The 27,651-nt window shown below is 38.3% G+C and overlaps 1 protein-coding gene across 1 annotated transcript in view; it reads left to right on the forward strand.

Annotated features, from left to right (window-relative positions):
* The window catches only part of Psmd1 (proteasome 26S subunit, non-ATPase 1), an 80,112-nt gene that overhangs the window by 8,070 nt on the left and 44,391 nt on the right, over positions 1–27,651 (forward strand). Inside the window, exons 4-16 of the mRNA XM_050123102.1 lie at positions 200–369; positions 2,966–3,171; positions 6,265–6,408; positions 8,339–8,565; positions 12,543–12,603; positions 13,997–14,125; positions 15,984–16,072; positions 16,866–16,944; positions 17,649–17,822; positions 21,032–21,143; positions 22,476–22,672; positions 23,737–23,832; positions 25,981–26,045. Of these exons, the coding sequence (XP_049979059.1) occupies positions 200–369; positions 2,966–3,171; positions 6,265–6,408; positions 8,339–8,565; positions 12,543–12,603; positions 13,997–14,125; positions 15,984–16,072; positions 16,866–16,944; positions 17,649–17,822; positions 21,032–21,143; positions 22,476–22,672; positions 23,737–23,832; positions 25,981–26,045 (1,749 nt within the window). The remainder of the gene's footprint in view (positions 1–199; positions 370–2,965; positions 3,172–6,264; positions 6,409–8,338; positions 8,566–12,542; positions 12,604–13,996; positions 14,126–15,983; positions 16,073–16,865; positions 16,945–17,648; positions 17,823–21,031; positions 21,144–22,475; positions 22,673–23,736; positions 23,833–25,980; positions 26,046–27,651) is intronic.

Here is a 27,651-nt window from a genome sequence, read left to right on the forward strand (position 1 = left end):
TCCACCTCTTATGATTGTGAGCCACCATGTGGTTGCTGGGAATTGAACTCAGGACCTCTGGAAGAGCAGCCAGTGCTCTTAACCTCTGAGCCATCTCTCCAGCCCACGAATGCTAATTTGTTGCTTGAATATTTAAACTTTGAGTTTTCAAGGAAGATCATAGCTTAAAATGAGGCCTACCTTTCCTTATTTCTTGCAGAGAAGTTTTATATGAAGATGAAGGTTTCCGGAGTCGGCAGTTTGCAGCCTTGGTGGCATCTAAAGTATTTTATCATCTGGGAGCTTTTGAGGAGTCTCTGAATTATGCTCTTGGAGCCGGTGACCTCTTCAATGTCAATGATAATTCTGAATATGTGGAAACTATTATAGGTAATTATCTTTTATCTGATAAGGTTTTTAATCTTGCAAATGTCTTTTTTGCTCTAATGGATATAGCCTTTTTATTGACTTTAATCTGATGTTACTAGATTTTAGTTTAATTGGAAGTTCATAATCATCTAATAGCATTAAACAGACATCAGCTTCTGAGTGAGTGCAGCTTACCTGAGCAGTGATGGTCATCTCCTATCCGGTGAACAGTTTGGTGAAATGATGATATCAGATTGTTATGAGTAACCAGTTAAATAATACTGGTTTTTACGTTGTCTGGTTTTTGTTTGTACGAGACAAGTTGTCAATATCCAGCAGTCTGGTCCTGGACTCCTGCTTCTGGCTCCTGGGTGCTGAGATTACTATAGGCAATTGTCACAACTGTCTTAATAATTGCTGCTAATACAGGGACTGTTTGTAATCACTCTTCACACTGTGCTGGCCATTCGTCATAATCTTGATTTGTCACAGCTGACCTGTGAGAAGGAACTAGCCTTGTTGCACAAATGAGAAGAGTAGGGTTTAAAATGAAAAGGTACATGACTATTTAAAAGGGTAAGAAATTAAAATCTAGATTGACTCACTCTAAAACCCTTATTGTTATTTTTTGTTGGTTTATTGAGATGGGTTTTGCTATGTATATAGCCTGATACAGCCTTAACTCACTCTGTAGCTCAAGCTATCCTCAAACTCCTTCCTTCCTCCACCTCCCAAGTACTGGGGTTGTAGTATGTGCCACCACGTCTGCACATTTGTTGATTTTAGAAATATTGGTGTGGTAGTCATTGTAACAGAGACTTGAGATTATCCACTTTTAAAGAGAAAGTGGTTCGTTGTTTAGATTTTTTTTTAAGTCAGGGTTTCTTTGTGTGACCCTGGCTGTCCTGTACTTTGTAGATCAGGCTAACCTTATACTCAGAGATTCACCTGCCTCTGACCACTGAGTGCTGTGATTAAAGGCGTGTGTCACCACAGCTCTACTGAAAAGGGGGTGTTAGTTCATGGTTTTGAAGGTTTCTGTTTTTGATTATTTGCTAATTAAGAGGGTAGTTGCATTATTTGCTTTTACCTTTAAAAGGAGAAATTTTGGTATTTTCTTTTTTTTTTTTTATAAAAAACCACAACAACTTTATTTCATGCACATTGGTATAACGATGTCAGATTCTCTTGAACTGGAGCTACAGACAGCTGTGAGCTGCCATGTGGGTGCTGGGAATTGAACCTGGGTCCTCTGGAGGAGCAGTCAGTGCTGTTAACCACTGAGCCATCCACCAGCCCCAAATTTTGGTATTTTCCTTCAGAAATTTTTAGTCTGATAAACATTTTCTACAATCAGAATTGCTTGATGTCTATTTTGTGATTGCTACTTTATTCTTATTAACTGACCTGAACTTTCATGGTTCTACCTAGGTGAACCTTAAATATGGTATACCCAGTTTATAAAGGTCCATTGCTATTCTCCCCATATAGACTCACTTAGCATGGACCATCTTGTGGGCTAACAGTTCTTTGTGATGGTTAAGGTTTGGAACTAATTAGTCTGAAACTAGTATGTTTACTTATCTTTGAGTAGGAGCATATTAAACCAGTGAAGAGATGGTAGCTTATAAGGCAGCTTGAGGGGAAATCCCTCCCTCCCCTTTTTTTGTTTTGTTTTATCTAGAATGTTTAAAACATGATTCCAAATACATATAACTAACTTGTTCATGTGTTTCTCATCTGGTGTGTTACTGGTACCATCAGTATGTCTCTTTCCTCTCTATTCACCCTAATCATTCTAAAATGTGGAAGTCAAATTGGGCGTACATGCTCCTGCATGAATTTTCAGGCACTCTGGGGGATATAGATTCCATATCATGTTAAAATGGTTTTTTGTTTTAGTTTTTGTTTTTTTGGGTTTTTTTTCTGACTTGCTGTTGTTACTTGAAAAGTATTTGGCATTCTTTGGAGTTGCTTTTTGAGCCTGTGGTACCATTATTCTACAAAGATAATTTACTTATAATTCCTAATCTCGAAATACTTCCAGATATGAAGTATAATCTATTCATTGTGGTAATTAATGTTACAGGCCTTTTTAAATATTCTGTGTAGGGCTGGAGAGATGGCTCAGTGGTTAAGGGCATTGCCTGCTCTTCCAAAGGTCCTGAGTTCAATTCCCAGCAACCACATGGTGGCTCACAACCATCTGTAAAGAGGTCTGGCACCCTCTTCTGGCCTTCAGGCACATACACAGACAGAATATTGTATACATAATAAATACATATTTAAAAAAATTATTAAAAAAATAAATATTCTGTGTAATGACAAGTATTTTTTTAAATGAAGCAGCAATTATTTTAGCCATCTCTTTTGAATTAATTGAATTGATAAGTATGATTTTTATAAAAATAATTAGTAATGTTTGGGATAATACCAGCATTGTTGGTTTTGATGTTTGGTCCTTTATTGTAACTATCATAAAAATGACTTATTTGAAAGTCCTAGTGTTTTAAGTTGTACTTATTACTTTGTACTTATTTATAGTGTTCATGATCATAAATTTATTTTCTGGTAGTTTAAGCCAGTTTACAAAATAATTATTTTATTTTCTCCATAGCAAAATGCATTGATCATTATACCAAACAGTGTGTAGAAAATGCAGATTTGCCTGAAGGAGAAAAAAAGCCAATTGACCAGAGATTGGAAGGCATTGTGAATAAAATGTTCCAGCGATGTCTCGATGATCACAAGTATAAGCAAGCAATTGGCATTGCTTTGGAGACCAGAAGACTAGATGTCTTTGAGAAAACTATACTGGAATCTGTAAGTAGATAATGTCATTTAGAGGTTGGGATTGATGGGAAATCAAGAGAACAAAGTGTCCAAACACAAACTCTTTTTTTGTTGTTGTTTTGTTTGTTTGTTTGGTTTGGTTTTTCAAGTCAGGGTTCTCTCTGTAGCACTGTCCTGAAACCAGCTCTCACAGAGATCCACCAGCCTCTTCCTCCAGAGTCCTGGAATTAAAGGTGTATGCAGCCACCTCCCAGCCGTATTTATTTTTTAGAATACTTGTTATTGATTCTCTGACAATCTCATGCATGTATGTAGTGTATCTAAGTCATACCCACTCCAGCCTTCCTCTTCACACTCCTAGATGTCCCTCACCTCATGACCTCCTTTTTTTTTTTTCCATTGCACTTTATTTATTTGTTGTCTGTCTAGATAGAGCACACATGTGCCACAGTGCATGCAGAGAAATCAGAAGACAATGAGAATTGGTTCTTTCCTTCCTCCACGTGGGTCTTGGGGATTGAGCTTAGATCAGTCTTGGCAACAAGCATCTTTACCTGCTAAGTCAACCAAATGACCTGTCCTTTCTTTTATAACTTATGGAGTCTCATTATTGCTTCCTCCCACTGACATGGCAGGCCACCAGTTGCCACACCTCCAAAGAAAAATGATTTCCCTTTCCCGGTAACCATCGCTGTCAGTAGCTACTCTGCTAGAGCTAGAGTCCCTTGAGCCTCCCTCATCCACACTGGAATGTTGACTGGCTTGAGCCCATGCAGGTCTTGTCCAGGTGACCAAGGCTGCAATGAATTCCTGAGTTCAGTGGAATTCACATGTACTCAGGTCTTATGTCTGGAAGACATATTTTGCAGTCTCCATGTTCCTCCTCACCCTTCAGCTCTAATATTCTGTATGTTTTCTGTTCTTGGAATGGTTATCTAGATGTCCTGTTTAGAGCTGAACACCAATGATTCATTCTCAGCACTTTGACTAACCCTGAGTCTCTCTCTATGTTAATCACTGCCCACTGCAGAAAGAAACCTTTCTGACCAAAGTTGAAAGCCCCACTAACCCGTGGCTGTAAACATATATATTTAGAAGGTATCTGACAACATATCCATTGAAGAAAATAAGAGGCCTGTGAAGAAAACAAAGGCCTGTGTCAGTCAGAGACGGAGATAGCTCTATCACATTGTGCTTTGTGGCCTTTGAGTGAATGTGGGCAGCAAGTCACAGGGGCTTTAGTAGCAAAGTAGGAGAAGGTAGTTACAAAGCAAAGCATTGCACAGCCAGGTTTTTATAATTTTTATAATATGATCATTATAGCATACTATGTTCACATAGTGACATCCTGATTGATCATTAAGTAGTATTGAATTATTTTTACTCCTTTTTTGTGTTTGTTTTATTTAATATCTGTTGGGGTTTTATAGCTTTTCTGAAGCAGGATCACATGCTGGCCAGTTTGGCTCAAATTTGAATTCCTGATCTTTCTCCCTACATCACCCAAGGTGTGGGATCATGGATGTATATCACTGTGCCTGTTTTGTTTTTTGTTTTTAATTTAAAAAAAAAAGGAATTTATTTGGAAAACAAATCATTTAAATCCCAGGATCAATCACTACAGTCCCGTGGAATAAGCACTACTGTGGACAGCCAGCCCATCCTCATGAAGCCCTGAGAAGACAAGCCAGTTTTATAGACAGACTCAGGCTCTCAGCAGTGGGGAACAAAGCTGGCCTGCAACCATATTATGAAGCATTTAGAAGACTGCTAAGTCAGGGATCAGACACATGGAACAAATTACCTTACAAAATGATGACAGACAAGTTTACTGCCAAACCAAGATTAATCCACTAAGAAAATATTACTTAATTATATAGGGATACACAATGTATCATTCCACACTGTGCCTAATTTTAGAATTTAGTAGTGGCAATCCTGAGTAGGCCAGTTGGCAGGAACAGAATTTATTTTAACTGTGTGTATGGGTCTTTTGCCTCCTCAGTTGTTTAGGAAAAGCACAGGCCCCACCGTATACAAAGAAACATGGAATATCAAGTTGCAGTAAGACTAAGCATCTCCCCTTGTATTAAGGCGGGACAAGGTGACCCAGTATGAGTAGGGTCCTAAAAGCCAGAGACTCATCCCATGCAGGTTTTCTGGTTGTCAGTTCAGTCTCTGTGAGCCCCTATGAGCCAGCTTAGTCAATTCTGTGGGTTTTCCTGACATGCTTGACCCCTCTGGCTCCTACAATCCTTTTCTTCAGCAGGATTTCCCACACTCAGTCTAATGTATGTCTGTGGGTCTCTGCATTTGTTTCCATCAGTTGCTGGAGGAAGCCTCTCTGATGACAGCTGGGTCAGACACCAATCTGTTATCAAATGAATCTAGCTTTAATCTTGGAATCCATGCTGAAATCAGAACTACTTAGCATCATCCCTTTACCTGGCCCACTGTTCAGTGCGACGGAAGGCCATGTGCAGCACACACCTGCCATCATAGCAGTGGTCAGTTAGCTTAGGCCACAAAGGACCTTCATAATCCCATCAGCCTTGAAACCTTCCTCCGGAGAATGTCCAAATATAAGGCCACTTTCTAGATAGTCTGGGGCGTCCACAGGACGTCTGAGCCGGCACACGGAGTGCTCCAGCCCCAGCTCTTTCCTGGAGGTATTTCATCTTCAACCCTCCCGGGGTCGCCCGAACAGATGAACCAACAGCGGTGGGGTAATAACGGTGCCAGCCCACCAGACAGGAGAGGTAGAGCTGTGCCTGGTTTTTCATTCCATTTTTTTTCCGTAAAGATATAGAAATATATAATTATTCTTAGGATTCCTCCAGGCCACATGTGTGGTGTATGACTTTAATTGCAGCACTTGGATGTAAAGACAAGAGGGTTGACTACACAGTGAGGTGCTCTGGGAAAGCCAAAGGCTGGGAAGGGACCTCAGTGGCAGAGTGCCTTTCATCACAAAAACAAACCTCTTAGCTGGTTTAAGTTTTCTAGTTTAAATCATTGGCTGTTCTAAACACAAAATAAACAAATAAATTAAACAGTGATCACTAAATGTACATAATGCTTCAGTAACTAGATAATGATATGTCTTTAAATTATGTCTTTCAGAATGATGTCCCAGGAATGCTAGCTTACAGCCTCAAGCTCTGCATGTCTTTAATGCAGAATAAACAGTTTCGGAATAAAGTATTGAGAGTCCTGGTTAAGATCTACATGAACTTGGAAAAGCCTGATTTCATCAATGTTTGTCAGGTACTTACTCTGATCACCTTACTCCATGCGAATCTGACCGCTGCACCACTGCGTGGTACAACATAGTCCCTGTTTTGTTGCGCTGAGTTGCTATGGGCTTCATACAGGTCATTACACATCCTGTGAGGATAAGATAATATGATTTATGTTCCTTTTTACTGCTAAGTGGATTCTTAAGAATAATTTTCCTACAGAGTATTCTTTGTATTCATGTATATTTATTTAGTTTAATATAATGTATGGGCTCATTACTGAAAATACAACATTGGATATATTTTATCTCTCTCTGTACCTCTTAAATTTTTCAAGTAGCGTAGAAAATATATGAAATAAAGCCTGATTTTTCCCCCTTCTCTTCTTGGAGGCCTTTTCCCTAAAGATCAGTAATGGTAGATGTTTTCCACAATTTATTGCATATTTAGATCTAAATCTGTGCCCAGTGTCTCTGCAGCTTTCAGTGACAGAAGATACGCATGGTTTGCTTTTAAGCAATTTGATACACTATATATACTTTTGTATACTGATTAAGAGTATAGTATTTCATATTTATTGTAATGAATACAATTTTATATATATACTTATATGTGGGGGATTACATACATATATGTCCCCTTTAAAAAATGATTCAGAATGCAATTTGAGGCAGAAAATACCCGGATAAAAAAATGGCCACATTGAAATTACTCCAAGTCAACACAGGGTTTTAAGTTGATTTTTTTTTTTATGTTACCCAAAGTCAGTTTAATATTTAACATTGTATTTCTTTTTACTTTCTTTGATGTTTTTGAAGTTCTGTTTCTAAATTATTATTTTTTTAATGCTCATATATAATATTTCTCTGCCCCTTTCTTCTGGTTCAACTTCTTTTCTTATAGACAGTTGTATTCTTTTAGGTGTTTTACTCCCTTTGGTAATGTTTAATGACTTACTGTGGCTATTCAGTACATTAACTCTCTTACTTAAGCACTGCTTGCTAGTCACTTCCTTTGTTTCCATTAATTCTTGTTCTTAGTTTATAATAATTTTGACTATGTTTTTCTTGAAAGTGAGTAGCTTGCTACTTATGAGGTAATAAAATTTAAGCTGAGTTTTTAAAAAATTAAACTGAATTATTGAAAGGTTAGTTTTGTTTAAACACATGGAAGATTTTTTAACGGAAGTAAAAGAAATGCTTTAAAATGATAATTTTGATTACTCTTATTCGAGCACAGACAGTAATATGTGTTAAATGAATGATTGATTCTCAACATTTTATGGCAATAGAGAAAGTATAGGTTGATAGAGAAAGTATAGGTTAAAAAGTACTGGATGTAAATTATGGCCAGGCAATGGTGGTACACGTCATTAGTCCCAGCACTCAGGAGGCAGAGGCAGGCAGATCTTGAGTTTAAGGCTAACCTGGTCTACAAAGTTCCAGGACAGCCATAGCTACACAAAGGAACTGTGTCCTAAAAAAAAAAAAAAAAAAAACAAATAAATAAGTAGACAAGTACATGAATAAATTATGGATGTGATTAAAAGAAGTGAAGATTGCTGGGTGCAGTAGTACATACCTTTAGTCCCAGTACTCAGGAGGCAGAGGCAAGCAGATAGTCTGAGCTATATATATAGGCTAGCCTGGTCTACATACATAGCAAGTTCCAGACCAACCATTCAACTTAATCAGGGATACACAATGAGATCCTGTCTTTAAAAAGAGAAAGAGAGAGAGAAATTGATTCTGCAACTGATATTGAATACTATTAGCCACAAGGCACAATATTAGGACTGTGAATGTGATTTTTAGGAAACATTTACTTAGTGTTGGGTTCTGAAATGAAATGCTAGACTGGATAAGTCTGTTCCGGTTTGTATTGTGAACTGTGTCGTGCTAAGTACCTGTATATGAAGTTTTCAGTTACCGTATGCTTATTCTTTATCTCCATTTCAGTGCTTAATTTTCTTAGATGATCCTCAGGCCGTGAGTGATATCTTAGAAAAGCTGGTAAAGGAAGACAACCTGCTGATGGCCTATCAGATTTGTTTTGATTTGTATGAAAGTGCTAGCCAGCAGTTTTTGTCATCTGTGATCCAGAATCTTCGAACTGTTGGTACCCCCATTGCTTCTGTGCCTGGATCTACTAATACGGGTACTGTGCCAGGATCAGAGAAAGACAGGTATAAGTATCTTCTTCATCACCATTAACTGCACAAAAGATTTTTTTTTAATCTGGGGACTATATAAAATATTTACAGGTAGTATATTTTTAAGAATAAATAAGTTTAACTATTAGCTTCTATAGATTGTAAGGTCTTATGGTATTGCCCTATAATAGGCAAAGTAAGGACAACCAAAATGAATCCTTCTAAAAAGAAATAGAAAGGATTAGGTGGTAGGGCAAGCATGTGAGATAATATGTCGCTACTTTATTGTATTAAAATATGTGGGATGGGTGGGCCAAGATAATGATCTCAGATCCATCTGGGATAGAAATTTAGAAAGAAATGTTCTGGGCTTTGCGCTTCTATGAAAGCTAAATAAATAATGCCTTAGATTCAGACAGTATGCACTTTCCCCTGCATATCCTTATACATTTAGACCAGCTCTTTAAAATGTTTATATCTTGGCTGTTCCAGCATATTTTTCTCCCATAACTCTCTGTAAGAGTCATTGTTTTGAAACCTATTAAGATCTTACTTCCCTCTCAACTGTTAATGCCTTCCTCATACATTTCAAACCAAATTCTGTGTATAGGAAGTATCCTTTGAGGCTCCACAGTTATATCCACAAGCTCTGCATTGGCTGGTTAGACTGACTGACTGGGGAGGAGCAATCCCTAGACACTACAGTATAGTCACTACTTAGATAGTGTACTAGGGTTCTTGCAAACTTGACAAAAGCTAGAGTTATCTGAGAAGAAGGAATCTCCATTGAGATTTCCTCCATCAGATTGCCTGTAGGTAAATCTATGATGATAGATGTGGGAGAGGCCCAGTCTACTGTGGTTATTTCTACCCCTGTGCAAGGGACCCTGGGTTGTATAAAAGAGCGAACTGAGCAAACCATAGGAACATCCAGTAAGCAGTGTTTCTCCATGGCCTCTGCTTTAGTTCTGCTTTGATTACTGCCTTGACTTCCCCCATGATGAACTGAAATTGGGACATTGAAGCCAAGTGAACCCTTTCCTTTTGGTCATGGTGTTTATTAAAGCAATAGAAAACAAACTACTGGATGGGTGGTGGTGGTGCACACCCTTAATCCCAACAGCAGCAGAGACCGGAGGGTCTCTGTGAGTTCAAGGCTAACTTGGTCTACAGAGTGATTTCCAGGACAGGCTCTAAAGATACTCAGAGAAACCCTGTCTCGAGGGAAAAAAAGAGGGAAGGAGGGAGGGAGGGAGGCAGGGAGGGAGGGAGGGAGGCAGGGAGGGAGGCAGGGAGGGAGGGAGGGAGGGAAGGTATTGTTTTGAAGTACCTGACCATGTTGTTTTGGAGAGGACTGTTAAGTAATTGAAGTTTTGGTGTGAGGAGCCATTGAATGCTTAGAACTTAATAGGTTGTTCTGTGAACGCTTGAAAGATTTTTTTTTCTTTCCCATTGATCTATTTTTTTTTCTTATGAAGTACTACCTTTATTACTACTAAGACTTATGTCTTCAAATCAGATAATATAGGATGTTTTTATCCTAGTGCTGGGGGTCCTTGTAAATTCCACACAAACACTCTACCACTGAGATACATCTCAACCCCCTCCCCCCCAGTTTGATTCTCTTTTTTTATTGTGGCTATTGTAGATCTGTTGCATTTTTGTGGGGATTTTGACTGGGATTGTGTTGGATCTCTTCACTGAACTCCATAATACTGAACCTGTAACCCTGGCAATATTTAGCCCATAATCTATGAACATGGTACTTTTCGTCATTTACTTACATTTTTTTACTTTTTCTCAGTGGCATGTTATAGATACTATGAAAGTGTTTTTTGCATTTTTCTTAAATTCTTCATATTCTTTTTTTAATTTTTTTTTATGTGCATTGGTGTGTTTTGTTTTGTTTGAAACTGGAGTTACAGGTTTGAGTCACTATGTGGGTACTGGGAATTGAACATGGGTCCTCTGGAAGAGCAGTCAGTGCTCTTAATCCATGAGCCATCTCTCCAGCCCCAAGTCTTTCTATTCTTAAGTGTATTATAGTTTTTGATGCTATTATGTAGTATTTTAAATTTTATTTCCAGTTTTTTGTTGCTACTATATGGAAATACTCATTTTTATGTATTAACTTTGAATCCTGTAATCTTACTAAATCACTTTTTAGTTTTAGAAAAATTTAAAATCAGAACCTTCTATAGAATTCTCTACATAGGAATTATGCATCTGCCAGTTTTACTTCTCCCTTTCACTCTTCCTACCCGCCCCTTTTTTCTACATTGGCTAGAATTTCAGTTGCATTTAGAATAGCAGTAATGAAAGTAAATATCCTTTGTTCCTGCTGTTAGGGGAATAGCATTTAGTTTCATTTGCTGCCCCACTCATATTTACACCTGTTTATTAAAAAAAAGTTTTTACCTTTATTTAATTTTATGGATGAATGTGCTGCATGTATTTCTACATGCCAGAATAGGGTATCAGATCCTATTACAGATGGTTGTGAGCCACCATGTGGTTGCTGGGAATTGAACTCAGGACCTATAGTAGAACAGCCAGTGCTCTTAACTGCACAGCCATCTCTCCAGCCCTTGAAATGTCTTCTTTTTGTGGCGAGGGTGTTTTCAGGACAGGGTTTCTTTGTAACCTTGGCTGTCCTGGAACTCACTCTGTAAACCAGGCTGGTGTCAAACTCAAAGAGACCCTCCTGCCTCTATCTCCTGAGTGCTAGGATTAAGGATATGTGCCACCATTGCCCAACTAGAAATTTCTTCTTGATTGAAAATGTTTTCTTTGTTCTTAATTTTTTTTAAAAGTCATTCTATGTTTATTTGCTGTCATATGAGTTAGTCTTTTCTGAAATGATTAGGTTTTTTTTCTCTCATTTGTCACTTTCTGCTAGTTGTATTTTTAATTTCTGACTTTTTTCTAATTCTAATTTTTGTTTTGATATAGGAACTCTATCCAGGCTGGCCAGAATACGGGGATAATATAGGCATTAGCTGCTGTGACCAGTTTTATGTGGTGCTAGGAATTGAACCTTCATGCATGCTGTGCTACCAAATGAGCTATATCCTTAGCCCACCTGATTCTCTTTTTTTTATCTTAAATCACTTTTTTCCCTTCCTTCCTTCCTTCCTTCCTTCCTTCCTTCCTTCCTTCCTTCCTTCCTTTCTTTTTTTTTTTTTAAAGAAAGAGTCTCACTGTATAACCCTAGCTAATCTACAGCACATTATGCAGACCAGGCTGGCCTCTAGCTAGTCTACAACGCATTGTGTAGACCAGGCTGGCCTCTGGCTAGTTTACAGCACATTGTGTAGACCAAGCTGGCCTCAGTTCACAGAGTTCCACTTGTCTCTGCTTCCTTAATGCTTTAATCCTTTAAAGGCATGTATCACCATACCTATAAAATGTCCATTACTTGAAATAAATTTTTTCATATTGTATAGAATTTTACTTTAGCCATTTTCTGTGGTTTATTTTACTAAAACTAGCCTTCTAAAACTTTTACAGAGGTGGCTTGTTAAAGGTCATTTTTCCAATTTCAGTGTTCCCTAAAACTTCTCTTGTGTTAATGTTTCCTCTGCCCACTGTTCTCTCTCCAACATTGTGATTGACCCAGACGACGTGTTGGCTGTTTAGTTTAAAGTTGTGGGGTCCCAGATAGTTTACACTTTTAGCTATGGGTGGTTCATCTTCATCTGACTATTTTGGGAATGGACAAGATACATTTTTGTCCCCCTTTTTGTTGTGTTTATTATTCACAGAGTTTGCTAACCTGGATTCATTTTCTGTTTGTTTTAAAGAGTTTATTTAGGGGAGATTCAGTATCTGTTTCCTCCATCTTAGAGGTACAAGAATCTTAATTCTTAATGAATAATACCCTCAAAGTGAATATATTTTCTTGTAAAATGTTTTGGACATAGTTCAAATCTACAATATAACTAAATTGCCTGCACCTTCTATTTTAAGAGATTTATTGAAATGTTGATCATTGGCTTTCTTCATTTTAGTGACTCTATGGAAACGGAGGAGAAGACAGGCAGTGCACTGGTAGGAAAGACACCGGATACGGTGAGTGGACTGCTCAAAGTATTCTTGAAGGGCCTTTTCTTCTTTTTTGAGGGGGAGGAAGGGGGAGCGGGGTGACAGCAGAGGGGACTGTCAATGTGTGGTCCTGGCTGAAACTGACTGTAATAGATCAGACTAGAGCGCTGCCTGACAAGTGTTGGGGTTAATGGTGTTCATTACCATGACCAAAACATTTTTTAAAATACATGATATATATTTGAGTTTTTGAAAGTTTTTTTGTGTTATCTATAAAAAGTAGTTTTAAAAATTCATCTAGAGGACCCAGGTTCAATTCCAACACCTACACTGTGGTTTACAACTGTATGTAGTTCTAGTTCTAGAGACCCTGTGCCCGTTTCTGGTCCTCATGGGCAGGCACCTGGCATGCGAGTGATGCACAGCCAATCCATGAAGGCAAATACCTATACACATAAAATAAAAATAAATGGGGCTGGGGAGATGGCTCAGCGGTTAAGAGCACTACTGGCTGCTGAGTGCAATTCCTAGCAACCACATGGTGGCTCACAACCATATGTATTAAGATCTGGTGCCCTCTTCTGGCCTGCAGGCAGAACATTGTATAGATAATAAATAAGTAAATCTTTAGAAAAAATAAATAAAAGTAAGCAAGTCTTTAAAAATAAATAAAAGTACCAGGCAGTGGTGGTACACTTTAATCCCAGCACTTGGGAGGTAGAGGCAGGCAGATCTCTGAGTTCAAGGCCAGCCTGGTCTACAGGTCCAGGACAGTTAGGGCGGCAGAGAGAAACCTTGTCTCAAAAATATAGATGGATGGATGGATGGATGGATGGATGGATGGATGGATGGATGGATAATAGATAGACAGACAGACAGAAGTTTCCATGGGGGTCTGGCCTGGGAGGTAGCCTAGCAATTAGAAGTGCATGCTGCTCTTTCAGAGGACCTTAGTTGAGTTCCCAGCACCCATGTTTGGAGGCTCACAGCCACCTGTAGCTCCCATCTCTGGTTATCTGATTCTTTCTCCTGACTTCTGAGGCCACCTACACACACATAGCATAATTCACACAGACATATACAAATAATTAAAAATTATAAATCCTGGTTTAAAAAACTACCTTAGGATAAATTGCATTCTTCTTTTGAATTTGTAGTCTACCTAAGTGGAATGTGATTAAAAAAGGGAATTGTGTTTCTTCCAAACATTGATGGTTGAATTTTCTAGATCTTACTAAAATATGAGGGAAGAAGGGTGTGGGAGGGTATGAGTTATATGAGTCGTGTGTGTGTGTGTGTGTGTGTGTGTGTGTGTGTGTGTGTGTGTGTGTAATTGCTTTCTGGTTTAAGGCTGATGAAATAAGATTGGCTTAGTGAATTTCACTAATATTTGGATTTTTGTTCTTTTTTGTTTTTGTAGAGTCCAGAGCCCAAAGACCAGACACTGAAAATGATTAAAATTTTAAGTGGTGAAATGGCTATTGAATTACACCTGCAGTTTCTCATACGAAATAACAACACAGACCTCATGATCCTGAAAAACACAAAGGTAGACATTGTCCATAATGAAACATTCTTTAATACCTTGTTGAAGCCTTTGTTTTATTTTCTATAATCAAGAAAATGTTAACTTTTTGTAAAAATAACAATGAATGTGGCTAAACTCAAAAAAAGCCACGGGGAAAAAAAAGCTGCAGAACATGTGTGAATGTGTCCCTGGATTTGCTCCCCACACCAAAATAGATAAGTGAGTGAGGAAAGCGCTCACTCTCTGGAGGGAAGGAAATTAACAAAGATTGAGTTCCTGTTTTTGTGCTAGTTTCTTGTTGGGAAGTGTGGTGAGTTTTCTTGTTTTATTCTTAAAACATTTTTATCTTTTGTATTCACATAACAGTTGAATATGTTAGCATAATCAAGATTTTGCTGTTGCATTCTTGAGATACTGATCCTAACAGATTTTAATTTTTGAATAGGTATGATTGCTATTTCGTTCAGAAGGTTTCTAAAGGGCTTGAGTGATAGCTCAGTTGGTAAATGTTTAGTTGTTTTTCAAAACAAGACATGAGGTCAGTCCCAGGAACCCACAAAAAAATGGCAGGTATGATAAGGAGTCAGGTCAATTGGTTGAACTCCAGAGAAACCCTGACTCAAAAAGCAAGGTGGTTAGCTCCTGAGGAATGACGCCTGAGATGACACATGTGCTCCCACATGAACACTCACATACGTGCATACACGGTGTTTTCAAGGCAAGTAGCTCATCTGTTATTGCTGTGCCCACTGCTCTCTTTACAGTGTACTAAATAAACTTTTCTTTCTTGGGAGTAAAAAGTTTTCATATTAAAAGATAAATAGCATTAAAAAAAATCTTCTTTCTTACTCAGTGTCCCTTCCCAGAGACATTTGTTCTTTTCTTACAGCCATGTACTGTTCAGTGGTTAAACAGTGTTTTATTTAATCATCTGTAAGGTGCCTTTTGAAACCTTAAGTTCATGTTTACAAATGACAAAAAGATACAGACTCGCATAATTTATAAATAGGTTAGGGCTTAGGAGGTAGTTCAGGAGTAGTGTGATTGCCTGAAGTGTAAAAAGCCTTGGGTTCTATCCCCAGCACTATAACTACGTTTCCACATTGATGTATTTATAATTTATAATTGATGTATTTATAATTTGGTGACTGCCAGAGGTGTAGGCCAAAAGAGTTACAGCATTGCTACTTAAGTTAGCCCAGTACCTTGGACCCCTTAGGCAAGATGCTAAAGAGAAACAGAAATTTCTGAGTAGTTAACTGAATAGTTAAGCTATTCAGGAGAAGAGTAGGAAATCTGTAATTCACACTTTAAATCTGTGATGAAAAAAACATTATGATTAAGCCAGGTTATAATACAGGCCTAGAATCAATAGACTTAAGAGGAGAAAGCAGAAATCTCAGGATTTCAAGCAAGTTCAGGCCTGCTTGGACTATTTGAAACCCTGTCCCATAAAACAAACAAAATATGATCATGACCTTAGGTTCATAATAATACCACAAATAATACTATTTGATTGTCTTGTTTTTCCAGGCTAGCTATGTAATCCTTATCTAAAGATATCCCCCGATTAATTTTTTTTTTTTTTTTTTTTTTTTTTTTTTATGAGACAGGGTTTCTCTGTAGCTTTGGAGCCTGTCCTGGAACTTGCTCTGTAGACCAGGCTGAGCTTGAACCCACAAAGATCCGCCTGCCTCCGCCTCCCGAGTGCTGGGATTAAAGGCATGTGCCACCACTGCCCAGCTCCCAGAATCATATTTTAAATCTCATTTCAATTGTTTTCCAGTTTTGCTGCAAAATACGGCTTCTGAATGTGTGTGAGCTTATGTATGTATAAATACTTTGTCAGTGATAAAGAAGTGTGTACTTGTTTTTGTAGGATGCAGTACGAAATTCTGTATGTCATACAGCAACTGTAATAGCAAACTCATTCATGCACTGTGGTACTACCAGTGACCAGTTTCTTAGGTAAATATGCCTGGAGAATTCCATTGTGGTGGATTTTTTTTTTTAAATAAGTTATCTGTATTCCTGTGTCTGGGGGTAGAGTAGGTATGTACAGTTGTGTTTGGAAGCCAGAGGAGGGTGTCAAATCCCCTGGAGCTGAAGTTACAGGAGGTTGTGAGCCATTGACTTGGGTGCTGGGAACTGAACTTGGGTTCTCTTGAAAGAATAGTACATGCTCTTAACCACTAAGCTGTCTCTCCAGCCCACCAAGTGGTTTGTAACTGAAATTACAATGATAGTACTTCTTACTATACTTTGAGTAGTCTTGAATTTTAAGTATGTTTGCTTGTTACATATATTGTTTGTTTTACATTTACTCATTTAAAAATAAAATTAATTTTATTAGTTGCTATGGTAGCTTGAAGGAAAAATTGATATAAATTATATTTATAGATATATGATTTTCCTTTTCAAAGTAGAATTATATATCATCCATTTTAAGAATCTTCAGAGCTGGGCATTGATGGTGCATGCCTTTAGTCACAGCACTGGGGAGGTAGAGGCAGGAGAATCTCTGTGAGTTCAAGGGCAACCAGGCTATGCAGAGAAGCCTGTCTCGAAAAACAAGCAAGCAAAAAAACTTCAGAATATTAACACATACGTGTAATAACAGCATTTGGGAGGCTGAGGCAGGAGGATCACTGGTTGAAGACCAGTGTGGGCTACAATACTAGATTCTTTCTCAGAAAGGGAACAGCTTACGTAGGACAGTCAGTATCAATAATTAATGCTCGGCTTGCTTTGTTCTGTACAGAGATAACTTGGAATGGTTGGCCAGAGCCACTAACTGGGCCAAATTCACTGCGACTGCCAGCTTGGGTGTAATACATAAGGTAATACATTTTATTCATTGTGACTAGCTATCAGAGAAGAAGCCATTTTTCTGGGGCTAAGAAGCATAAATTTATTGTAATTCATCAACAGGTATATGTTGTCAGCTTATCTCAGTCCTCAGACAGGGAAAAGATACAGTAAAGAAGGCACTAAAATAAGTGTATTCCAACAGAAATCCTTTTCCTCTGATGACTAAGCCATTTTGCAACGGTTTGTCTTAGTTTAGCTTAGTTTCTGTTGCTGAGACTATGGCCACTGCAACTGTATAAAGAAAAACATTTAATGGGATGACTTACAGTTTAGTTCATTATCATCATGGTGGGACAAGGTGGCATGCGGGCAGACATGGTGCCTGAGAAGGAGCTGAAAGTCCTACATCTTGATCCACAGGCAACAGGCAGTGGACTGAACTATGTGTAGGAAACCTCAGAGCTCACCTCCACAGTGACACACTTGCTCCAACAAGGCCACACCTCCTAATAGTGCCACTCCCTATGAGTTATGGGGGCCAGCTACATTCAAACTACCACACAGTTCAATTGAAATGTTGTATAGTCTAAATTAATTTGAAGAAAGACTCATATTTGAATAATGGAGTTGTTTGGATGACAGCATATTCTGTTACCTGCATCAGCAAAGGGACATTCTGTGGAGATGATGGTGCATCTGTGTTCCTCTACCTTTTTCTTATCTCTTGTGACAGGGCCATGAGAAGGAAGCATTACAGTTGATGGCAACATACCTTCCTAAGGATACTTCTCCAGGATCAGCCTATCAGGAAGGTGGAGGTCTCTATGCATTGGGTCTCATTCATGCCAATCATGGTGGAGACATAATTGACTATCTCCTTAATCAGCTCAAGAATGCCAGCAATGATGTAAGTATTAGAATGAAAAACCAATTTTCCATTATTTGAGAATCTAGGACAGTGGTTCTCAACCTGTGTATGTTGCAACCCCTTTGGGGAATCAAACCACCCATTCACAGGGGTCACATATCAGATATTCTGTATACCAGATATTTACATTACAATTCATAATAGTAGCAAAATTGCAGTTATGAGGTAGCAATGAAATAATTTTGTGCTTAGGGGTCCTCACAACATGAGGAACTGTGTTAATGGGTCGCAGCATTAGGAAGGTTGAGAACCACTAATCAGGTTATTATATTTGCTTAATATTTCAGTGGATAGTGTAGTTGTTTTTTTTCTTTTCTTTTTTTACTCTTTGGGGGCCCACTGCCCAGCTTCCAAATAATCACATGGAGATTTATACTTATTTATAAATGCTCAGCCTTGTCTTGACTTATTTCTAGCCAGCTTTTCTTAAATTTAGTTAATCCTGTTTACCTTTTGCCTCTGGCCTTTCACCCTTTTCTATTTTTATATACCTTTTCTTTCCTTTTTGTGTAATACATTACTCTTTTGGCTCTTTGAGGGGGCCCACCACCCACCTCCCAAATATCACACACACCAGTAGCTTATTATTACTTAAGAATGCCCAGCCTTAGTTTGGCTTGTTTCTAACCAGCTTTCCTTAACTTAAATTATCCTATCTACTTTTGCTCTGGGCTTTTTCTCTTTCTTAGTTCTGTATGTTTTTCTTTCATTCTTACTCTGTGGCTGGCCCCTGACATCCTCCTCTCCTTGTTCTCTCATTGCCTCTTCTTGGCTCTCCTTCTGTTTATACTCTCTGCCTTCCAGTCCCACCTATTCTTTCTCCTGCCTTGCTATTATTCAGTCAATTCTTTATTAGGACCATCAGCCTATTTTAAACAGGCAAAGAATCACAACTTCACAGTTAATCAAATGCAGCATAAACTAAAATAATATTTCCTAGCCAAAAATAATAATATTTCCTAACATTCTTTCTTATTCTGTGCCCCTCTCCTTTTTTTCTTGCTTCTCAGTCTTCTCTTCCTCATTTCTCCTCCTATTTATTCTCTTTGCCTGCCAGCCCCTCCTATCCTTTCTCCTGCCTAGCTATTTATCATCAGTTTGTGGGTTTGGTTTTTTTGGTTTGTTTGTTTGTTTTTTGTTTTGTTTTGATTTGGTTTGGTTTGGTTTTTTGAGACAGAGTTTCTCTGTAGCTTTGGAGCCTGTCCTGGAACTGGCTCTTGTAGACCAGGCTGGTCTCGAACTCACAGAGATCCGCCTGCCTCTGCCTCCCAAGTGCTGGGATTAAAGGTGAATGTCACCACCGCCTGGCCCTTACCACCAGTTCTTTAGTAAACCAATCAGGTGTTTAGGCAGGCAAAGTTAACACAGCTTCACAGAGTTAAACAAATGCAACATAAAAGAATGAAACACGTTTTAGCATCGTTAAACAAATATTAAACAGCATTAACAAAAACGGATGTAACACATCTTAAAATAATATTTCACAGCAGGGAAGATTTCTTAGGATTTGGTCATACCAAAAACAGTACTTTCCATAGTAATTTGGTGATGGGAGGTTATGTTAATACTGCTTTGGGGGGGGTTCAGTTTTCTTGTGATAGGGTCTTGCTCAGATAGCCTTCCAACTCAGACATTCTCCTTCCTCAGCTTCCTGAGTGCCAGAATTACAGAGATGAGTCATCACATTTGCTTTTTTCCCTTCTTTTTTTAAGAGCTAAGTTTCTTTTCTTTTTCTGGAAGTTAAAATTGTGCTTTTATGTCCTTTAAGAACAGGTGACATAAGCAAGACATACACAGTTCTAAGTATCCCGAAAATACACCGTTGTCTCACTTACGGCTCTTGGAATGTTATTACTGTATTGATCCTACTTCTCACCTGGCTTAACCATGTCATTTTAAAGGAAATGCAGGGCTTCCAAAGTAGCATATACTCTGAGAAATCAGAATTATTGCTTATTTTAATCATAAATAAGTTTTTTCAATGTTATTTATTTTTGAAAAAAAAAATTAAGTAGTCCTGTTATTTTAAATGACTCTGAAATGAGATGTTAGACTTTAGTTTTCAGGTTCAAGTGAATTTTTAGAAAGTTATTAGGATAATGGTTAAATGAACCAGAACACCTCAGCCTCAAATGTCTGTGGGAAAAAAATGAACCAAGAAGATGGTGTGTCTTGATTAACTCCATGTATGTATGCACATCTTTACCTCACTTTCAGGTAGTTTATGGATAGACAGACAGACAGACAGACACACACACACACAAAACACTAGTAATAGAGGCCTCTTCTGAATGAAGCAAGGAGTTCATAATCAGAAGTATCTTACGTAATTAATGAGAATATTGATGAACCAGCTTTTTACTAAAAGCTGAGTAACTCTGGGTGATGCATTACATATAAATAGGAACTAATGGCATTATGTCTTCAGGGACCTGTTGTCAAGATGAATAAACTTGAAACATTTTTATCCTTGAATTTCTCTAGTTGAAAACATTAAAATTCTAGAGGTGGAATGTCCTATTGCCCTGGCTTCAGCAGCACAGTTAGGACAGGGTGTGATTTACTAAGGTCAGCCAGTGAGGAAGGAGTGTTCCCAAAGAGTGCTGGAGTTCTGCCGCCAGTGAGCACAAACTGTATATTGCAATAAACAACCTGCAAAGCCTTTTTCAGATGAAAATGAGCTTTGTGCTCTACCCTATCTCCCTGCTTGACAAATGTATTCAGTAGGTGCTTTCTCCTCAGTCCTTAGCATCTCCTGTACTGCCTCCTTCTCCAGAGGCTACAAACATCAGCAGATTTCACCTGCCTGCCTCTAGTTCTTTCACTGGTACTTGCTTCTAGTATTGTTCAGTCTTTCTCATGTAAATTTATGGAGGTACTCTTATTTCTTTCTCTCATGCACTTCTCCAGTCACTCTGTGCACCAGCAGGCATCATAACTAAAATTGCTGACGTTACCATGGAACTCCTGATTCTCTGATCTTTCTTACTGAGCCATCCTCTGTATGTTTCTCGTCAAAATAATTTTTGACAATTGAGAAGTAGAAGGATCAAGCAATTCAAGATCATCCTTAGCTCCACAGAGAGTTTGAAACCGGCCTAGGTTATCACGCATGTGTACTTTAGAATTTAAGTTTGGATTTTAAGTACTGTGTTCTGAATTATTGGAACCAATGCTTTTTGCCCTAGATTGTTAGACATGGAGGCAGCCTGGGCCTTGGTTTGGCTGCAATGGGAACTGCTCGTCAAGATGTCTATGATTTGCTGAAAACAAACCTTTATCAGGATGATGCTGTGACAGGTAAACATTTGTTACTGATACAATCTTCATGATTAATAGAATTGTGGTTTTGTTTTTTGGGGTTTTTTTTGGTTTTTTTTTGTTGTTGTTGTTGTTGTTGTTTTGTCTTTTATAGTCTTTTAAAAACTGAACGTGAAGAAATTCTAGGTTTTGGGTTTTTTGTTTTTGTTTTTTTGGGTTTTATTGTTGTTTTTTTGTTTTGCAGTTGGCATTGCATTGGACAGAATGGAGAAGGCTAGTGTCCTAAAAATTCAGTGGGTTTCTCTTACTAGGTGCAGATTTTGCTCAGTTAAACGGGTTTATCTTAATACTTTTTTTCTAACATAGACTTTCTAAAGAGGCGTATGCAGAGTGCTCTGACAGAAGTAACTTGTGCAAATAGAAAGTTTTTAAAGAGAGCTATTTGTGTCCTGAGAATGTTCTATGGTGTTTGGTGATAATGTTTTAAAGCAAACAAACAAAAAAAGTTGCCATAATATCTCTCTCTCTTTTTTTTTTTTAAAGATTTATTTATGATGTACACAACATTCCTTCCATGTATGCTTGCATGCCAGAAGAGGGCACCAGATCTCACCATAGATGGCTGCGAGCCACCATGTGGTTGCTGGGAATTGAACTCAGGACCTCTGGAAGAGCAGTCAGTGCTCTTAACCTCTGAGCCATCTCTTCAGCCCACCATAATATCTCTTGACTTTATTACAAGATTTGATGCTGCATTTAAAAGGAAAAATAGCCATAAAAGATGGCTCCCTTTTTTTAAAATTGCTGTGGGAGAAAGATGGCTCAGCAGTTAAGAGCTCTTATTGATCTTTAAGAGGTCCAGAGTTCAGCACCTACATCAGACAGCTCACAACTGCCTGTAATACCAGCTTTGGGGGATACAACACCCTCTGACCTTCTCAGACATATGCATATATGTACAAACACACATACATACAAATAAATAGATAATAAAAAGTTGGGTTTTTTTTTTTTTTTAAGGTGGCAAGGGCTGGGGCATAACTCAGTAGTTAAAAGCACTTGTCGCTCTTACAGAGGCCTAGGTTTAGTTCCCAGTACCCACATGGTGTCTTAGAACTGCTCATAACTCCAGTTCTAGGAATTTTAATATCATCTTTTGACCTCTGCAGGCACCAGGCAGTATGTGGTTGTACATACAAACATCCAGACAGAACACGCATAAATTAAACCTCGGGTTATTTTTAGTTCCTATCAGGAGGTTAGACTAATGGTTGTTTTGATAATTGGTGCAAATAGGTGCTACTTTCAATTGGATATTTTTTTTGGCTCTGTAAGCATTACTGTTGCTTGTTATTTTACTTCTTACTCCAGGGGAGGCAGCTGGCCTGGCCTTAGGTTTGGTTATGTTAGGTTCTAAAAATGCCCAGGCTATTGAGGATATGGTCGGCTATGCACAAGAAACACAGCATGAGAAGATTCTTCGTGGTCTAGCAGTTGGCATTGCATTAGTGATGTATGGAAGGATGGAAGAGGCTGATGCTCTCATTGAATCTCTGTGTCGTGATAAGGTGAGATCCTATTTGTTTTCTCCACTACGTTCTCATTCTATAACCTTTTTGTATGCTTTAATAGTCCTCCCCACATCCCAAGACAGGTTTTTTGTTTTGGTTTGGTTTGGTTTTTGAGAGAGGTTTTCTCTGTGTAACAGACATGGCTGGCCTTGAACCTGTCTCTGTTTCCCTGTTGCTGGGATTAAAGGCATGCACTGGTAGGAGACAGGGTTTCTTTGTATAGCTCTGGCTGTCTTGAAACTAGCTCTATAGACCCAAAGATCCACCTGTCTCTGTTTCCTGTGTACTGGGATTAAAGACATGCACTTCCACTGCCTGGCTTAATAGTCCTTTAATAAGGTATAATGTTTATTATCTTTTCATCAGAAAACTGGCATACTCTATACTTACTTGAGTAAAGAGTTTCTGATATCTTATTTATATGTTGGTATTATGTGCAGAAGGTAGCAAGAGTTACACTCTTCTCTGTAATGCAATCAATACATTGTTTATTGGCTAGTTTACTAATTAATTTGATAATCTATTGGATTCCACATTTCTTCCATACAGCACTCCATGCTCAAGAATAAGGAAAAAGCAAATTAGAATATGGTGATGGTACATGCCTTTAATTCTAACACTAGGGAGGCAAAGGTAGGAGGATCTCTGTGAGTTCAAGGCCAAATTGGTCTACAGAGTAAGATACAGGACAACCAGAGCTATACAGAGACACCCTGTCTTGAAAAAAGACAAAACAAAAACAAAAAATACACTAATTCTTCTTTTAATGAGGGTTTGTTTTCCCCATTCACTTTGCAAACTACCAATCACAGATGAATAGTTTTAAGTTTCATCGTTCGTACATTAAACAAGTCTGCCTGGGGTCTGTGCTACTAAATCTGAGGTGTTTGTTCTCAGAGGGGGATTCGCTGCATTGCCCAGGTTGTCCTGCAATAGCTGGACACAGACCTACCACCATCTGAGCCTCCCAGATAGTTGGGACTACAGGCTTGCTTCACAGTGCCCACCAATAGCCACTCTTGGAAGTAAGTTGAGGATTAATTGGAATTATTCTTTTTCAGGACCCAATTCTTCGAAGGTCTGGAATGTATACTGTAGCCATGGCTTATTGTGGCTCTGGTAACAACAAAGCTATTCGACGCTTGCTACATGTTGCTGTAAGTACCCTGATATTTTTTAGGGGTAAAGTGGAAGGGCAAGTTTACAGGTGGACAGTAGAGGTGTAGGCTATCGATACCATATTATCATGTAAATGATCATCAGTGGTCTCAAGCTTAGATTCTCATTTATTGGACACAGCAATCCATAATTCAGTAGGTTTTCAGAAATAAAATAAAATAGAATAGTACTATGTCAGCATGAATCGTCCTCAAAAACAGTCAAATATATTTTCTGAAAATCTATCCCAAGGAGCATTCTCATTTGTAAGAGACAAAATCATAAGAATGTGTAGTCATCCTAAAATAGGCTGATTTAAAGACTGTCGAGAAACCATTTTTTCTAGCCAGTGCAATTAGCTTTAGGTACCACTCACTGGGAACATGCTCTGTTTCAAGAGCTCTCCTGCACAGTACATCTGATGCCTATGCTTGCCAACAGCCTTTTCCACAGTCTTCTCAATCTAGACTATAGTTCATTAAGAATAATGTTGCCAGCTCAAATAGTTTTCATTCCACGTTTAACTTGGTGGATTTCTGCCATCTTGACAATGGGAAAGGGAGAACAGCATCATTTCCAATGCAGAGAGGATATTTATCTCTACTAAGATATACCCTTGTCCTACTTTATTAGCATCTGTGCTTGATCATTATCTTTTTGTTTGGTGGTGGTTGTTGTTGCTATTGTTGTTTGAGACAGGGTTTCATGTGTAACCCTGGCTGGCCTGGAACTCACTCTATAGACCAGGCTGGTCTCAAATTCAGAGATCCACCTGTGTCTGCCTCCTGAGTGCTGGGATTTAGACATATGCCACCACCATTTGGCAAATCTTTGTCCTAGTTAAGTTCTATTGCTGTGAAGAGACACCATGACCACAGCAACTCGAAAACATTTAGGGCTTGTTTAGAGTTCCATTGTCATCATGGTGGCATATAAGCAGACATATGTTAGAGAAGTAGTTGAGAGTCCTGTTCTGTGGGCAGCAAGAAAAGAGTGTGACACTGGTTCTGGCTTGGGCTTCTGAAACCCCAAAGCCCACCTCCAGTGACATACTTCCTCTAACAAAACCATACTTCCCAATAGTGCCACTCCCTATGAGCCCTATGGGGGCCATTTTCATTCAGACCACCATAGTCAGCATAGTGTGCGTTATATCGTAAACATTTGTATTTTGCTGAATCTTTGTTGTAAGAAGGACTGCTTGTTCGTTTCCCGGCCACCCAGACTCCCATAATAATCACACAGAAACTATATTATTTAAATCACTGCTTGGCCCATTAGCTCTAGCTTCTTATTGGCTAACGCTTACATCTTAATTTAACCCATTTCTAGTAATCTGTGTATTGCCATGTGGCAGTAGCTTACCAGGTAAAGTTCCATCTGGCTCTGGTGGGACTACATGACCTCTCTCTTACTCTGCCTCCTTTCTCCCAGCATTCAGTTTAGTTTTCCCCCCACCTACTGAAGTTCTGCCCTATTATGGGCTCAAGACAGTTTCTTTATTAACCAATGATATTCACAGCATACAGAAGGGAATCCCACATCAGGTCTTGGGGCATATCATTTGGAAACATCAAAGGAATGCCCACAAAAGCTACAATGCAGCTGAATTAGTCTTAAGTGGTTCTGAACCATAACCTCACCAGGCCACAAAGGCATCTAACTAAGAAGCCTCAACGTGGAATTCTTTGATTTAGTTTTTCAAATTAAGAAAAGAGGGTTTTTTATTTTATTTTTTGAGAGATACTGGTTAGCCTTGAACATCATATGAAGATCATTTTGATCTCAAACTCACAGAGATATACCTTTCTCTGCTTTCCTCATGCTGGGATTAAAGGTGAACTAGGAAAGACTTTTAAAAACAACATGAGCTAGTTCCAGGACAGGCTCTAAAACTACAGCGAAACCCTATCTCAAAAAACAACAACAACAACAAAAAACTACATGTGTTATTATTTTTTAAATTTATTTACTGTATATATTTGAGGTATACTGTATATATTTGATTTATATACTTAGTAAAAAAAAAAACTTACCAAAAATATTATTAAGGCCTAATTTACATTTGAGTGATGATGTTTATCTCAGTGTATTAATGGAGTGTGTATTATAATGTGTGTTACAATCATCTTAAATTTTCCCCCTAGGTAAGTGATGTTAATGATGATGTCAGGAGAGCAGCAGTAGAATCGCTTGGCTTCATTTTATTCAGGTAATAATTTTTAGCTTCAGATTCTGTTTGTATTCTATTTTTTACATAAAAGTTTAAATACCTGAATATATTGAAGTTCAGAGGAATGCCAGTAAGGTTGCTTCTATGTGTCTGAAAAAAAAAAACATTGTGAATTTGAGAATTAAAATGACATTTTTCTGTTCAGTTTTCTGTAATATTTGCTTTTTTAATTTTTTTGTCTCTTACTATGGCTCATACATGTTCTAAATCCCAGTTTCAGCAGCAGGTGTCGCCTGTGAGCCATCTTTTGTTTGTAAACTCCTTTTACACCATGATAGTCAGGTGGCGCTAGCGAGTCAAATGATGTATGTGCATGTTCTGTGTTACCCAGGCTGGTCCTGAACTTGGGCTCAAGAGGTTTTCCTGCCTCTGCTTCCTAAGTAGCAGAGGTTACAGGTGTATACCCTGTGTGTAGCGTAAAGGACCTTGATGAGTTGTCTTCCAGAATACCTTCTTGAAGAGGTGGGGGCTAGGAAGTGTTGAGTATCTTGCTTAAAACATTTTTATAGATGAAGAAAATTGAATGTGGTCAATTAGTTTAGGAAACAGGAGTTTAAAAGTAAGTTCTTTAAATTTTACTTCAATGCATTTTTTCCAAATATGAATTTTTAAAGGTGAAAAGAACTTAGAAATCAGTAAATACTTCTTTTAAATGTTTTATTACTTTTACTTAGTTGTATATGTATGTCTGTGGGCATGTGTGTACCACCATGCACTTGTGAAAGTGAAAGGAAAAATGTGAGAGTCAATTCTCTTGTACCACATGGGTCCCAGAGATCAAACTAAAGTCATCAGGCTTGGCAGCAAAGTGCCTTTCCCTACTAAGCCATCTTGTTGGCCTATATTAAATACATATTTTTTTACACTGAGACTACTAAATTTCACAAAGTTTGCATTGTGGAGCTAAATGATGAGCCTTAGATTCCAAATAGTCTCATGGTAAATCTAGCTTTCTCTCCCCCTTTGTTTTTATTAGAGCCCTGTCTTCCTTGAAGAGGCTCTAATAGAATATTGTTTTCAGTTTCCTGGTTGCATTTAATATTTGAGAGGTGTCTGTCTTGTTGTCTAAAATTCTTATGTTTCCTCATGTGACATCATTTACTTTCAAGTATTGTACTCTAGTTTTTTGGTTTTTTGTTCTTTTTTTAACTATGTGTTTTACCTGCATGTATGTATGTGCATCACATGTGTGCAGAAACCACAGAGGTCAGTACCGGGTATCATCAGATCTACTTAGAGTTGTGAGCCACTGATGTGGGTTCTGGGAGTGGATCCTAAGACCTTCTTCTGCAGAAGCAACACATGTTCTTAACTGCTGAGCCATCTCTCCAGAGCTCACTCTTTTGTCTTTCCCTTTCCTCTGATAGTCAGGGTTTGGTTTTTGAGCCAGGTTCTTGTTCCAGGCTGGCTTCATACTCACTATGACTGTGTAGCCAAGGCTGGCTTCATAATCATCCTGCCTCAGTCCTCCAAGTGCTAGGATTACAGGTGTGTACCATCATCTCTGATCTCTTAAAATAACCTTTCAGTCGTTTAGCTTACACCATGTCTAAAGGATTTATTTCGTCTTGATTTATAAAAACAA

This window comes from Alexandromys fortis, unplaced genomic scaffold (assembly GCF_014885135.2).
Source record: "Alexandromys fortis isolate MF-2015 unplaced genomic scaffold, M_Fortis_MF-2015_v1.1 scaffold_213, whole genome shotgun sequence".
In the NCBI taxonomy this organism is placed as follows: Eukaryota; Metazoa; Chordata; class Mammalia; order Rodentia; family Cricetidae; genus Alexandromys; species Alexandromys fortis.